The sequence below is a fragment of the Pecten maximus genome, chromosome 9, assembly GCF_902652985.1.
Source record: "Pecten maximus chromosome 9, xPecMax1.1, whole genome shotgun sequence".
NCBI lineage: Eukaryota > Metazoa > Mollusca > Bivalvia > Pectinida > Pectinidae > Pecten > Pecten maximus.
The window spans coordinates 7,837,019-7,851,356 of record NC_047023.1 but is presented as its reverse complement, the minus strand read 5'-3'; the positions used below and the strand labels follow the sequence as shown (position 1 = coordinate 7,851,356).

The window sequence follows — 14,338 nt, the reverse complement described above, 5'->3', positions numbered from 1 at the left end:
GGATGGCCTAACGATATGATTACCTCGCTCATTTACATATTGAACAATGCCGACACCCGATACATCTATGTTATCATACACATATGCCAATCGCTCAAGTCAACTACATATTTTTTACCGAATAGTTCATTCCTGTGTATGTTTATACGTAACACGACTTACAACAAGATAGAAGATGTCGGTCACTTGTTCATCTAATGAGAGATTCTTGATGAAAATGTTCATTTTATCAAAATAAAACTTTTCGGGGAAACAAGGACGACCAATACTGGATTGTATCAAAAGGACGTAAGGTAAGTCTTTACGTAACGTAGTGTTGTTTATACAGAGGACGGTAGGTAAGTCTTAACGTAACGTAGTGTTGTTTATACAGAGGACGGTAGGTAAGTCTTAACGTAACGTAGTGTTGTTTATACAGAGGACGGTAGGTAAGTCTTTACGTAACGTAGTGTTGTTTATACAGAGGACGATAGGTAAGTCTTTACGTAACGTAATGTTGTTTATACAGAGGACGATAGGTAAGTCTTTACGTAACGTAGTGTTGTTTATACAGAGGACGGTAGGTAAGTCTTAACGTAACGGAGTGTTGTTTATACAGAGGACGGTAGGTAAGTCTTAACGTAACGGAGTGTTGTTTATACAGAGGACGGTAGGAAAGTCTTAACGTAACGTAGTGTTGTTTATACAGAGGACGGTAGGTAAGTCTTAACGTAACGGAGTGTTGTTTATACAGTGGACGGTAAGTAAGTCTTTACGTAACGTAGTGTTGTTTATACAGAGGACGGTAGGTAAGTCTTAACGTAACGTAGTGTTGTTTATACAGAGGACGGTAGGTAAGTCTTAACGTAACGTAGTGTTGTTGATACAGAGGACGGTAGGTAAGTCTTTACGTAACGTAGTATTGTTTATACAGAGGACGGTAGGTAAGTCTTTACGTAACGTAGTGTTGTTTATACAGAGGACGGTAGGTAAGTCTTTACGTAACGCAGTGTTGTTTATACAGTATATACAGAGGACGGTAGGTAAGTCTTAACGTAACGTAGTGTTGTTGATACAGAGGACGGTAGGTAAGTCTTTACGTAACGTAGTGTTGTTTATACAGAGGACGGTAGGTAAGTCTTTATGTAACGTAGTGTTGTTTATACAGAGGACGGTAGGTAAGTCTTAACGTAACGTAGTGTTGTTTATACAGAGGACGGTAGGTAAGTCTTTACGTAACGTAGTGTTGTTTATACAGAGGACGGTAGGTAAGTCTTAACGTAACGTAGTGTTGTTTATACAGAGGACGGTAGGTAAGTTTTAACGTAACGTAGTGTTGTTTATACAGAGGACGGTAGGTAAGTCTTAACGTAACGTAGTGTTGTTGATACAGAGGACGGTAGGTAAGTCTTTACGTAACGTAGTGTTGTTTATACAGAGGACGGTAGGTAAGTCTTAACGTAACGTAGTGTTGTTTATACAGAGGACGGTAGGTAAGTCTTAACGTAACGTAGTGTTGTTTATACAGAGGACGGTAGGTAAGTCTTAACGTAACGTAGTGTTGTTTATATAGAGGACGGTAGGTAAGTCTTTACGTAACGTAGTGCTGTTTATACAGAGGACGGTAGGTAAGTCTTTACGTAACGTAGTGTTGTTTATACAGAGGACGGTAGGTAAGTCTTTACGTAACGTAGTGTTGTTTATACAGAGTACGGTAGGTTAGTCTTAACGTAACGTAGTGTTGTTTATACAGAGGACGGTAGGTAAGTCTTTACGTAACGTAGTGTTGTTTATACAGAGGACGGTAGGTAAGTCTTTACGTAACGAGTGTTGTTTATACAGAGGACGGTAGGTAAGTCTTAACGTAACGTAGTGTTGTTTATATAGAGGACGGTAGGTAAGTCTTTACGTAACGTAGTGCTGTTTATACAGAGGACGGTAGGTAAGTCTTTACGTAACGTAGTGTTGTTTATACAGAGGACGGTAGGTAAGTCTTTGCGTAACGTAGTGTTGTTTATACAGAGTACGGTAGGTTAGTCTTAACGTAACGTAGTGTTGTTTATACAGAGGACGGTAGGTAAGTCTTTACGTAACGTAGTGTTGTTTATACAGAGGACGGTAGGTAAGTCTTTACGTAACGACTGTTGTTTATACAGAGGACGGTAGGTAAGTCTTAACGTAACGTAGTGTTGTTTATACAAATGACGGTAGGTAAGTCTTTACGTAACGTAGTGTTGTTTATACAGAGGACGGTAGGTAAGTCTTTACGTAACGTAGTGTTGTTTATACAGAGGACGGTAGGTAAGTCTTAACGTAACGTAGTATTGTTTATACAGTATATACAGAGGACGGTAGGTAAGTCTTTACGTAACGTAGTGTTGTTTATACAGTATATACAGAGGACGGTAGGTAAGTCTTTACGTAACGTAGTGTTGTTTATACAGAGGACGGTAGGTAAGTCTTTACGTAACGTAGTGTTGTTTATACAGAGGACGGTAGGTAAGTCTTAACGTAACGTAGTGTTGTTTATACAGAGGACGGTAGGTAAGTCTTAACGTAACGTAGTGTTGTTTATACAGAGGACGGTAGGTAAGTCTTTACGTAACGTAGTGTTGTTTATACAGTATATACAGAGGACGGTAGGTAAGTCTTTACGTAACGTAGTGTTGTTTATACAGAGGGCGGTAGGTAAGTCTTAACGTAACGTAGTGTTGTTGATACAGAGGACGGTAGGTAAGTCTTAACGTAACGTAGTGTTGTTTATACAGAGGACGGTAGGTAAGTCTTAACGTAACGTAGTGTTGTTTATACAGAGGACGGTAGGTTACTCTTTACGTAACGTAGTGTTGTTTATACAGTATATACAGAGGACGGTAGGTAAGTCTTCATATAACGTAGTGTTGTTTATACAGTATATACATAGGATGGTAGGTAAGTCTTAACGTAACGTTGTGTTGTTCAACAGAAGACGGTACGTAAGTCTATACGTAATGAGAGTTGTTTATACGATATACGTAACGTAGTGTTGTTTATACAGTATATACGGAGGACGGTAGGTAAGTATTTACGTAACGTAGTGTTGTTTATACAGAGGACGATAGGTAAGTCTTTACGTAACGTAGTGTTGTTTATAGAGCATATACAGAGGACGGTAGGTAAGTCTTAACGTAACGTAGTGTTGTTTATAGAGTATATACAGAGGACGGTAGGTAAGTCTTTACGTAACGTAGTGTTGTTTATAGAGTATATACAGAGGACGGTAGGTAAGTCTTAACGTAACGTAGTGTTGTTTATAGAGTATATACAGTGGACGGTAGGTAAGTCTTTACGTAACGTAGTGTTGTTTATAGAGCATAAACAGAGGACGATAGGTAAGTATGTACGTAACATAGTGTTGTTAATACAGATGACGGTAGGTAAGTCTTTATCCAACGTAGTATTGTTTATACAGTATATAAAGAGGACGGTAGGCACATTTAAATTTTTACGTTAATATAAGAAACATTAATGTTTGTAGATAATGTGTTGCTTTGTGAAAGATGTTCTCATATTAATTTTCTTTTCTTGAATGTCTTGCTAGGGTTTTAATTTAAGATATATCTCTCGCTCAACATGGAAAACGATAGAGATTCTACCTTTTTGAAATGCGGTAGAAGATAAAACAGAGAAATCTGAATCGAGAATTAGGGTTGGTGGGAGTCTAATGAGATATGTAACCACTAGTCTGTTATAAATTTAACGATGTTATTGTATTAGCATGGCTATTTTTTCTTCACACCAACTATAAGAGACTAGTGTGTTTTGATGTTTCCGGTTCAGTGACCTGTACCAAATATGGGAGCGAAATCCTCTAAGGGGACCGTCCAACCTGCTCCCATCGTACAGGCGTCTCCACAAAAAAGTACTCCAGAGGTCGATAAACAGGTAAGTGTCTTCAGAAATGTAATGTCCAGATAGACCTCTATCTTAACCTGTCTATGTCATATTGTCATGTCTACACTGTCAATTTAGATATTTAATAGTCTTCAGAATATGTTTTATCTGTAGGACAAAACAGCTGTATGATGTGGGTTAATCTTTTGGGCTCTTCTCTCAATTTGTGTTGAAAGGCGTGCGTTTTTTGTACAATTCCATGACTAAATTTCTATTTTGTACAATCCCGTGACTAAAATTATTTTGTGTTCCATCCCGTAACGTAATTTAATTTACACAATACCATGATGCAATTTTCATTTCAAACGATGCTATGACTAAATTCTCATTTTAAACAATCCCATAACTGAAATTCTATTTTGTACAATTCCATGATTAATATTTTTTGTACATTTCAATGACTAATTAATTTTTATTCTGTACAACTCCACGACTAAATTAGTGTTAGGAGAGTGTTATTAACCGAGGTACATTATGTGTTATAAAGGTATTCGTATGACTTGATTACATTTCAAATTGTTAGTCATTAGTCATTTTGCAAACATGGTAAATGTTTTCTTTTTCGGTATTTCAGATACGTCTGAGAAAATGGTTGAAATAAACGGCTGAGTTAGGGTTCTTGTTTTCCCGATTTGATGGCTAAAAATCAATAATACCAAATAATACCAAAACACATAACATTAATCAACGGTAAATCTTTAGACAGATTCACAAATTTTATCATCTTATCCAACTCTAATCTTTGTTTTCTTCAGACAAAAATACCAGATTTCATCAATGGGTACCCGCCACCGAAACCTCCGCCAAACAAAAAAGTCGACTTATTAAGCAATGTGGATACGAAAATAGCAGACAATCATGCCAAATCGGTAAGTTGGTAAACTGTACACCTTCATTGGCCACATTTACCATGTGATTCGAGGTCAAATGCAAGTAGAGTCACAATCTCAATGAGAGTTGTGATGGCAACGAAACCGCCAGACATATCAACAAGTATCAACATAGTGTTGATTCTACGTGACAGTATTTCACAATGGCGGATAAATAAGAGTGCCCAGTAGAGGAAATTCAAATAGGTCATTAAGGATGAGTGCCTTTCGACTCAACTTGCTTTGAATCATCTTTTGGACCCAGAAAGCTAAATGTTAGTTGAAGAAAAGTGTTAACTTCTTTGCAAGGTATTGAGAAGAAGCTCTAAACATAGGGAAATATTTGTTATAGGACTTTTACGAGATTGTTTTGCCAATGTTACTAAAATATCAGGGTAACATGATGCAGGAAATGTGGCCTTTTGTTATAGATACACATAATGTTATCATTCAAGAATCATTCATATTTTACGTATATTCTAATGATAACCCCTATTGCTTATTCTGATGGAAGGTCAGTCCTGGTTCAGCGACAACAATGCCGGACCTATTAAACAACTTAGTTCAGCCCTTTAAGAAGAACGACGTGTTGAAGGTCCGGGCGATCTTTATGTGGATAGCCACTCACAAAGACCAACACGAAGTCGCAAATAACGTGGCACCGGATTCGCCCCTTGGACATCTGCAACTGATGTCTGCCAGCAAATTAAGTTACGCTGAAATGTTTACCATCATGTGTAGGTACGTACATCAAAATTATCTAGGTACCAGATCCATAGAAAAAACGCAGTAGTGTTCCCTATCATCCACAGATAATCTTTCTCTTATGCTATCTTTGTGGTAAAATAGCATATTGCCCGTTGGTGTTTACTGTGAATATAGATATGTTAGCGGTAATATTATTTTAGCGCCTTTCCCATAGGAAACATAGGCTAAATCTTGATTGCGTTAATTACACTTTCTAAATGCCTACACTACTTTTATACCAAACAATGTTAGTGTGCCAAGTCTTCATTTGGCAGTGCGCGAAAAGTTTGAGTATTTTAACATATTTTGCTTCCTTTTACTTCATTGGCATTCCACTCTATTGTGACCTCGCTTGAGTTTCAGGGCAGCGAAGATACCTTGCGTGATCATCAGAGGTTTGGCCAAGTCTGCAGCATACGAAGTAGGAGATCAGGACGTGGATAAACTAAGGAATTGGTGGAACGCTGTGTACGTGGCCAAAGGCTGGAGACTCGTGTTCCCTCTCTGGGCCTTGTCGGCTGTCGTGGGCAAGAGTACCGGGGCGTGGACACTGGTGGAGACAAAAGGTGGTGAAATATGACATGTGATTTTGGTCTATGTTGTAACTTACACTTGGGTTATATGATTGTATACACTACTTTAATGAACATACAATCACCATTTAAGCAAACATATAACCTCCAATACGCTCATTTAACCTCCAACACACTATGGCGTACAGTAGTCGTACTGAGGAAGTCTATTAACGAATCTCATGTTTGGTAATCAATGTCAATGATTTCATTTCATCTTAAGCTGAGATAAAAGGAAGTAGTTAATGAGATTAGGAAAGCTTCAATGTAAAACATTCACGACTTATTGTATTATTGCATAATACAAATATCTCACATTACTCAGATTTGTTTCCTTTATAAAAAAAAAAACGAGAGAGAACTATAATATGATATAATAATCTTATGTAGTTTTGATAAGCAAAGATTAAGAGATAAATAAATAATGTATCTTGCAAAATTAAGATTCACATAAGGAAATATGTATGTTGTACATTGTATATCATAAATCTATCAGACTTAAGGCATGATTACTTTACTAAAACAGGCCAAGGAGTCCGCCAGAAGGAGGAAAAGTCGGAAGGAGTAACCATAGCTACTGTGAACGAGTACTATTTCCTGACTGATCCTAGCGAATTAATCTATCGGTGTTTTCCTGATGACGAAAGCTGGCAGCTTCTACAGATGCCAATGTCCAAGCGGAAGTACGTTAGTTGTCCATACTTTCGGCCAGCTTATTTCATTCGTAAAATCCAGTTGACCAGCAGTACCGGTGGAATTATTCAGACCCGTGAGGGCAAGTGTAGTGTGGCTTTAAAGCCTTTGGCTGGTACTGACTCGGTCACGCTCTCGTACGAACTCTTCTTCAATCACAAAGAGTCTGACGAAGAAATCCCTGCAGATATACAACTTGACAAATATGTTGCTATCATGAACGAAAAAGACAAGACTATATTCGATATGAGGTTCCCTGTAAAAGGTATATATAAATTAACGGTGCTAGATTCTGACCAAGAATGGCTATGTTTCTTTAAAATTATATGTAATAAAGCAAGACTTCGTTGTGAGCCCTTCCCAATAAATACTGAATTAGGATTCGGTCCTACGCAAGAGACGGTAGAGGCTGGCTTAGACCCAGAGACCCACAACACAGGTGTTGTAGGGATACGTGGAAGACAGTCAATAGAAATGAGATTTAACCTCACAAAACGCGTGGATGTTAGTGCTTCACTAGTGCATAATAACATACCAAGTGAAGAACTGAAGGAACATATCGTCCAGAAGCAGACACCTGGCTCGCTAACATTGCATGTCAGTGTTCCAAAGAATGGGGAGTATGCTTTACAGGTCAACGCCAAGGACAAGGACACGGATGGACCGAGTAAAAACGTGTGTAACTATCTACTCTCATCTGAGGACCCGAACAAGAAACAGCGCGAGTATGAGGTAAGCATTACAACTAATATAGAGGTATACGATCGAGTTAAACAAAGGTATAGGAAAGATGCATGTCATAATTGTCAGTGATGTGAATATCATTTCAATATTGCTAAAAGTATTTAACACTTTACTGGGGAAGGGCCAATTCACAAAATACAGTGTAATATGTATATATTTGCATAGCAGCATACACCCTAAATTATCTATCAACCCTTTATTATCGAGTCCATTGTAAATACTTATATTATTATATATTTATAGAATCCACTAGAGAAGAAGGCACGGGACACTCTCCAAGGACTGCTGACGTCCAATGATCCTTTAGCCCTACAGAGAGCACTGGACAAGTTCAATAGCTTGGATGTGGAGGATATTACTGGAATCGTACAGCAGGCTCAGTACAGGATCGAGTTCTTAAAACTGCTTCAAGGTAGGCTAATATAGGTCTAATACTCGTTCTTATCATGACTTCAGTTTCTCTAAAAGAGGTCCGTTATCAGCTAGTTGTCTGCATGACTACAATAGAAATGAGATACAGGCAATTAGTGAATAGACTCGAGAGATGGCGACAACTGAAAATATGGTTTATACAGACCAGAATTCTATAAACGAGGAAATTTACGCGAGCGGAGTCCTTTTGATCGCGAAAATTACCCCCGACATGTAAAGGTATCATAACGAAATCGCAAAATTAACCCCCACTAAAATAAACACGTTCCAGTAAGTAGGACTACTAAAGATTTATTTTTATTTACTTAGCTTCCACCCTAGAATTTCAGCCCCTACCATAACGAGCGAGTCCAAGAAGGACGAAAGCGCTGATATGCTGTTCCTAACATCACTGACTAGTATGTCTATCACTAAACCAAAGTATAAATGTGCTACTATTATGCATCGTTTTACAGCTTCAGTTCATATTTAGTATCTTCCGAATACGGAAGTATGACTATATGAGTGTTCACATCTCATACAAATCTATAAGTTAGTCTCAGATTTAGTTGAAGCTCTACTGCTCAACTTAATAGAGTGGTAGATGTTTAACTCTATATCAAGACTAATACATAATAATAAAATGTAATAATCGATTTGGTTTATAACCAGTAATAGAACAAACTAATTAGCATGTTGCCATACTTAGCGATGCACTTCTTACACATTTATAAACATCATCTACGTTTTCCCCCCCCCCGCTTCGTTTCTAAACTCCATCTTCTTTTTCTCGTACAGCCTTGAAGACCGCCATTCTAAGAGAGAATATCGAGTTATTGGAGGATGCTATAGAAAAGGCGAGTTCATCAGGTCACAGAAACGCCCTCCAGGTCAAGATAGCCGAGGCCACCGATATCCTCAATAAACTTCGCAAGCTTAAGAAGTACACACACGATGTGTTAGCGATGAAGCAGTCGACCATTTCCGAGATCCACCGTTATCAAGTTCCTAAAGATATCATCTTCGACGTTATGAAGGCAACCTTTCTGCTTCTAGGCGAGAAAAGCAACGATTTAGAGGTTTGTTTTTGTTTAGCATTCAAAAGACACTTACGAATATATTTTTTTTAAGAAATAAAGGCAATCATGGTTCTGTATATGTAGGGTTTTTTTTAAACAAATGAAGAAGAATGTTAAGGCTAGGCTGTGCAAGACAAGTGTACGTATATCAGAGTCTACATCAATACCCCGATTCTCAATGTATATAGCACAATCATGTAAATCATTCACATTTACTTACCAAAGTTATAGTTACTACAAAAATCCCTCAAGCTGTCTTTCTATATGTTTCTCCATTGCAATTATGATAATTTGAATTGACTTTATGACCTAACCATTTGTTGTTGGGTACCTTTGTGTAAGCTTACACACTATAACAAATCAGAATATTTTCTTATGAGACTATGATGTCGACCATACATCTGTTTTTTGAACAACCGACATCTTTTGAACCATTAGTGTAAGTGTCTCTATCAGCTGCTAACCTGAAAAACGGAATTTGTAATATGGTGAACAACGACTTTGATATCGAAATATCTGGGACGAGTAAACGTCATTTACTGTGAAAGCATGGATGTAACTATCAGGAAGCAGGATAGAAGTAACAAAAGAGAAATTAAATTAATCACGTTTACCATGCAACCTAGGCTGTACGCTGTATCTTTTCGTAATGATGTAAACGTCAAACTGACACTTGCACATTTCTAAATATGGAAGGTAAACGTATTTGCATTGCTGCTCATGAAGATGATGTAAAATAGTCGCTCCTGTTTTTGATTGGAGGAAAGCGAAACTATCCATGTTGAATATTATACATGAGATTGCAGTATGTGTTTTTGCAGTACTGGGACTACTTACAAACATTGATGAGACGAGCAGGAAGAGACAGCCTCCTCGCCAGGGTAAAGAAGCTGGATTATGACAACATTGATGGGAAGACGATAAAGAAGGCGATGAATCTTATTACTCCTTATGATAAAGAGGCTGTGGCCACGGCCAGTGCTGGAGCAGGCACATTCTACAACTGGGTATGTATAACTTAAAAGAAGCACACATACATGAGTATGTTATCTATTATCTCATAATATCTTATCAGTTCTGAGAAATGAGATTACAGTACAATATATCACCAAATGTCCGAAAAAAATGTTTGATAATGACTTATGATATTTTCTAAAATCCATATTGATGCGACATGAGCTTCTCCAATACTTAAAAACATTCATTATCTTGTGTATAACCGTTTAGTTTTAATTCTTGAAGAATCATACTTATATATGTAGCTACGATAAACAATATCATGTACCAACTGTGCCAACTATTTGCATATTAAAGCAGGCCACGGGATAGTTTCATTATCAACATCATAGTCTCATCTGGAAATATTATAGATCCTCATGCAATATGAAGTCGGACATCTTGTATGCTTTTCGATATGCTTCGTGGTTCGGCTATCACTATCCTAACTATCATTTGAGATCGTGACTTTACCTGGATTAGATCTAGATTTGTATGACGGGTGTCAACGATAACATGAAACACCTGAAAATGTTATCTCTTCCTATTTTTTAGGAGCCTTCTTACAATAAATCTTTCTGTTTATATTTTACTCACGGGTAATCGATTTTGAGTTGTGATTTACCAAATTTTCATAGCATGAAGAAACACATTTCGATATGAGTTATGTGAAATATTAATGTACATTTTCACTGGATTCGTCCCTTCTAGATAACTAACCTTTCCTCGGCCGGAGTTGGCGAGAGCTCCGAACATGGTTCCACCGAAAAGCTCCAACAAGTTACTCGTTATGGAGGGGAGGACCAGATCTCGATTGGTCAAATGGGCATGCAGGCTTCTGTTCCGAGTATCGTCATACACGACACGGACGACTACTAGTACCAACGACTTGTTCGCTCCTGGAAATCCTGGTATCTGTAGATCTGTTCAAAGCACATAACTGTTATATCTCGGGTTGGTCCGAAATCCAAGATGGCTACCATCTTGAAAAACACAGTGGGATTCCGATCACTTGCATGGAATGATCCTGAGATGGTCCAACGGTTGATATTTTTCAGGTCGGTCGGAAATCCAATATGGTCCGTCGCCATAGCCATCAGTACCACTATACTTGCTACTGAGTATGTATACTACTATAGTATTACGGTCTTTAAAGTCAGATGACCGTTAAGGCCCATTGGCCTCCTGTCTTATAAAGTGATTTTCTTTTTAACAGACTCGCTGTATAGCTTATGAACTTTATTTGGTGGTACATTGCATCAACTGACATAATCGTATTCCTCAAATTTGTAGAAAACAATGGTTTTATGACAATTAACTTCGTTTAGAAAGAATAGAGTATTTATTTAATGTTTTACAGTGATAAGGATTCGTCTTTGAATCGAAACCTTATAACTGCAACCAAACAGATCTCCGCTGAATGACTGTGGTGTAGAATGGTATCCGGACATGTGTACCAGTAGTATTTTGTGTGTGTTTAAAGATGTTTTAAGAATGTGTGTTTTCCTCCTCATCAAATATTTATATTTTAACATGGTGGAAAACAATACTTTAGTCCATGTATGTTATGATCATTCCAGTAAATGTAAAGTATTAAAATACCAGGGTATTCCATTTCCTGTAACGTATGTAGAAGTATTTTTGTGATCTGCGTTTCGGACACTGTATACACTGTCACGACATTTTACTGATGAAAGTATGTTTTAAATATGTAGCTGATGTCAATGGTCATTGTCAGGAATTCCATGTTCCTAAACTAGTCAAAATTAGTTATTAAATTGCTATTTAAAATCGTATTATCTTTTTTTTTTAATTTTTAATTTTTAATTTTACGTCCAATTGGTGATTCGCCCTATATACCTTCAATACACGTCTAAATCAGAAAGTTGCACCAGTGCGGAATACATCATAAGTATTTCTTGTTATTTTAAAATGTATCTCTCTTTCTATGTATTAATTATTTCTAGGCCTGTTTCCATTCTTCTAGTCAAGCATCACTGAACAGTCCTACAATGACAAACCAGCTGTAAATTCATTATTCGGTATACATATTGTCATTGTCTTTTGTACTCAATTAATATTGAACCATGTTTGTTTTGTTTGACGTCAAACCAAATCAAACTACTGTAATCTTACTTAAGTGACACACTGAAATTTTAGCGCAGAACCAAATTAAAACAGATAAGCGGAATGAGGAATTAACGCACCACCAATAATGATTGCTATAGAAACCAATGTAGGTAAACTTCAATTATCGTACTGATAATTCAGCGGAATGAGCCCAGCGCGAAAACCGCTGAAATAAGATAACCACTAAAATATGTACGTTAACAGTATGTTATTACCTATCCTGGAAATCGCTTACTGTCAGATTTAGTTTCCCACCATTAAACACTTGCGCTTCGCATTCACAGTACAATGACAATTTAGAAAAGTATTTATGAAGTTTAATTGATGATATCAGGTATAATTATATTCATAACTACGATAAATAGGATTTTACCAAAGAAATTGTATCACCTTTCCATACAAAATGAGAGTTAGATAAACAGGATCCAAAAATGAAGAAAAGTGAGAAAGCTTGTGACTGACGAAGGTGCCTGGTTATTCTCTTCTAGATTAAAGACCACTGTCCAGTCGCAACTAATCCAGTATGACCACTCTCTAATCTCTACTAATCACGAGTGACAACTGTCAAATTATATCACTAATACGGAGTGACCACTGTCCAGTCACCATTAATCAAGTGTGACCACTGTCCAGCCACCACTTGATTGACCATTGTCCTGTCACCACTAACCACTAATCAATTGTGACCACTGTCCAGTCACCACTTGTCAAGTGTGACCGCTGCCCAGTCACAACAAATCGAGTGTGACCACTGTCAAGTCATCACTAATCCATTGTAATCACTGTCCAGTCACCACTAATTCAGGGTTGTCACTGCCCAGTCACAACTTGTCCAGTGTGACCACTGCCCAGTCACCACTTGTCCAGAGTGACCACTGTCCAGTCTCCACTTATCCAGTATGCGCATTACTCCGTGATCACTATGCCGGTTTAGTTTGCTATCAGATATCATGTTTTCTAATCATTCCCCTACCTTAATTGCTCCAGAAGCCGCTCACATTCCAATTGTGTTTACCGGAAACGTAAGCGATTTTCTGACCGTACCCTATATATACGATATAATATAAATAATGTAGATGATTATTCCATTTAAATTCCTATATGCAACGACAAACATATACTTTTACGGGTTTGTTTTCCTTCTAAAAATGACATATACAAAAAGAATTTAAATACACCATTTGGGTGATGGCAAGGATAATGAACAGTCATAGAATGTATAAATATGTTCAGGATTACCGAAACTTTAACACTACCAAACAGACTTTACAGCGACCATGCTATACACCCCGGTAAGTCCACGTACTAGTGTTATACAGGGCACTTCCGTTATCGACCACTGAACTAGCAATCGTTTAATCAATAGCATTAATACAGCCCAGTATAGGGTTACAAGTTCTGGTCGGTATCTAGCCCTAAAAGAACAATGTCTTGATTTTAGACTGAGGCATAAAGGACTAATGATAAAAATGCCATGATTTCAAACGTCACATGGTACTTATTTGGTACATGCATTCGTATATAAATGAAATAGGCACTCTTATCATATCCACGTCACAGTATTCCTGACAATAACAACGTACAATTTTACAACAATATTATACTTTGTATCGTCTATCATGAAAATATTGCCTCTTAAACGCATTCGGTCAAACATACATATGTACATAATTACATATCCAAACAAAAATATTGTCCGGTTTGATTAGTATAGCTTTATACTGTGTAATGAAAAAAACGCGGGAAACTTTCTTTTATCATCAATATTATGCGAGGAATTCGATTTTTATATGTTAAAAATCGGAGGTTATCATGGTCGGTAGTATGATAATGAACTGGCAGGTAACAATTAGTCAGTATCTTTAATTACGATTATGAAAGTGGAATAATTTATCTAACTTGAGAGCTGTTTCCCTAAAAGCTGGATATCTATTTTTTAACAATATAAAAAGACAAACATAAATGGTTTATTGACGACGGTCAGGTTGACCAGACCGTCTATGCCGATATTCCTCTGATGGAGCTAAGAACGTGTGCCATAGCAGATCAATAATACAAATTGTTTACCTCCGGCTTCTCCACACCTACCAATAAACATGGAGCCCCAGATGTCCGCGGGCCACCGTAACTGGAGACGTATAATTCAGTATCGTTCCTTAAGTTAAAGTATTGGTCGGTGGATTAT

General features: G+C 37.4%; 1 protein-coding gene across 1 annotated transcript; it reads left to right on the top strand.

Moving 5' to 3' along the window:
* The first annotated feature begins 3,813 nt into the window (after nucleotides 1–3,813).
* On the top strand, nucleotides 3,814–11,772 carry LOC117334882 (hillarin-like). The gene is made up of 9 exons (XM_033894721.1): nucleotides 3,814–3,903; nucleotides 4,668–4,781; nucleotides 5,296–5,522; nucleotides 5,892–6,094; nucleotides 6,627–7,525; nucleotides 7,781–7,949; nucleotides 8,747–9,027; nucleotides 9,849–10,034; nucleotides 10,735–11,772. Exons 1-9 carry the CDS (start codon nucleotides 3,814–3,816, stop codon nucleotides 10,900–10,902), a joined length of 2,337 nt encoding a protein of 778 aa, XP_033750612.1. The 3' UTR covers nucleotides 10,903–11,772.
* Nucleotides 11,773–14,338: the final 2,566 nt, after the last annotated feature.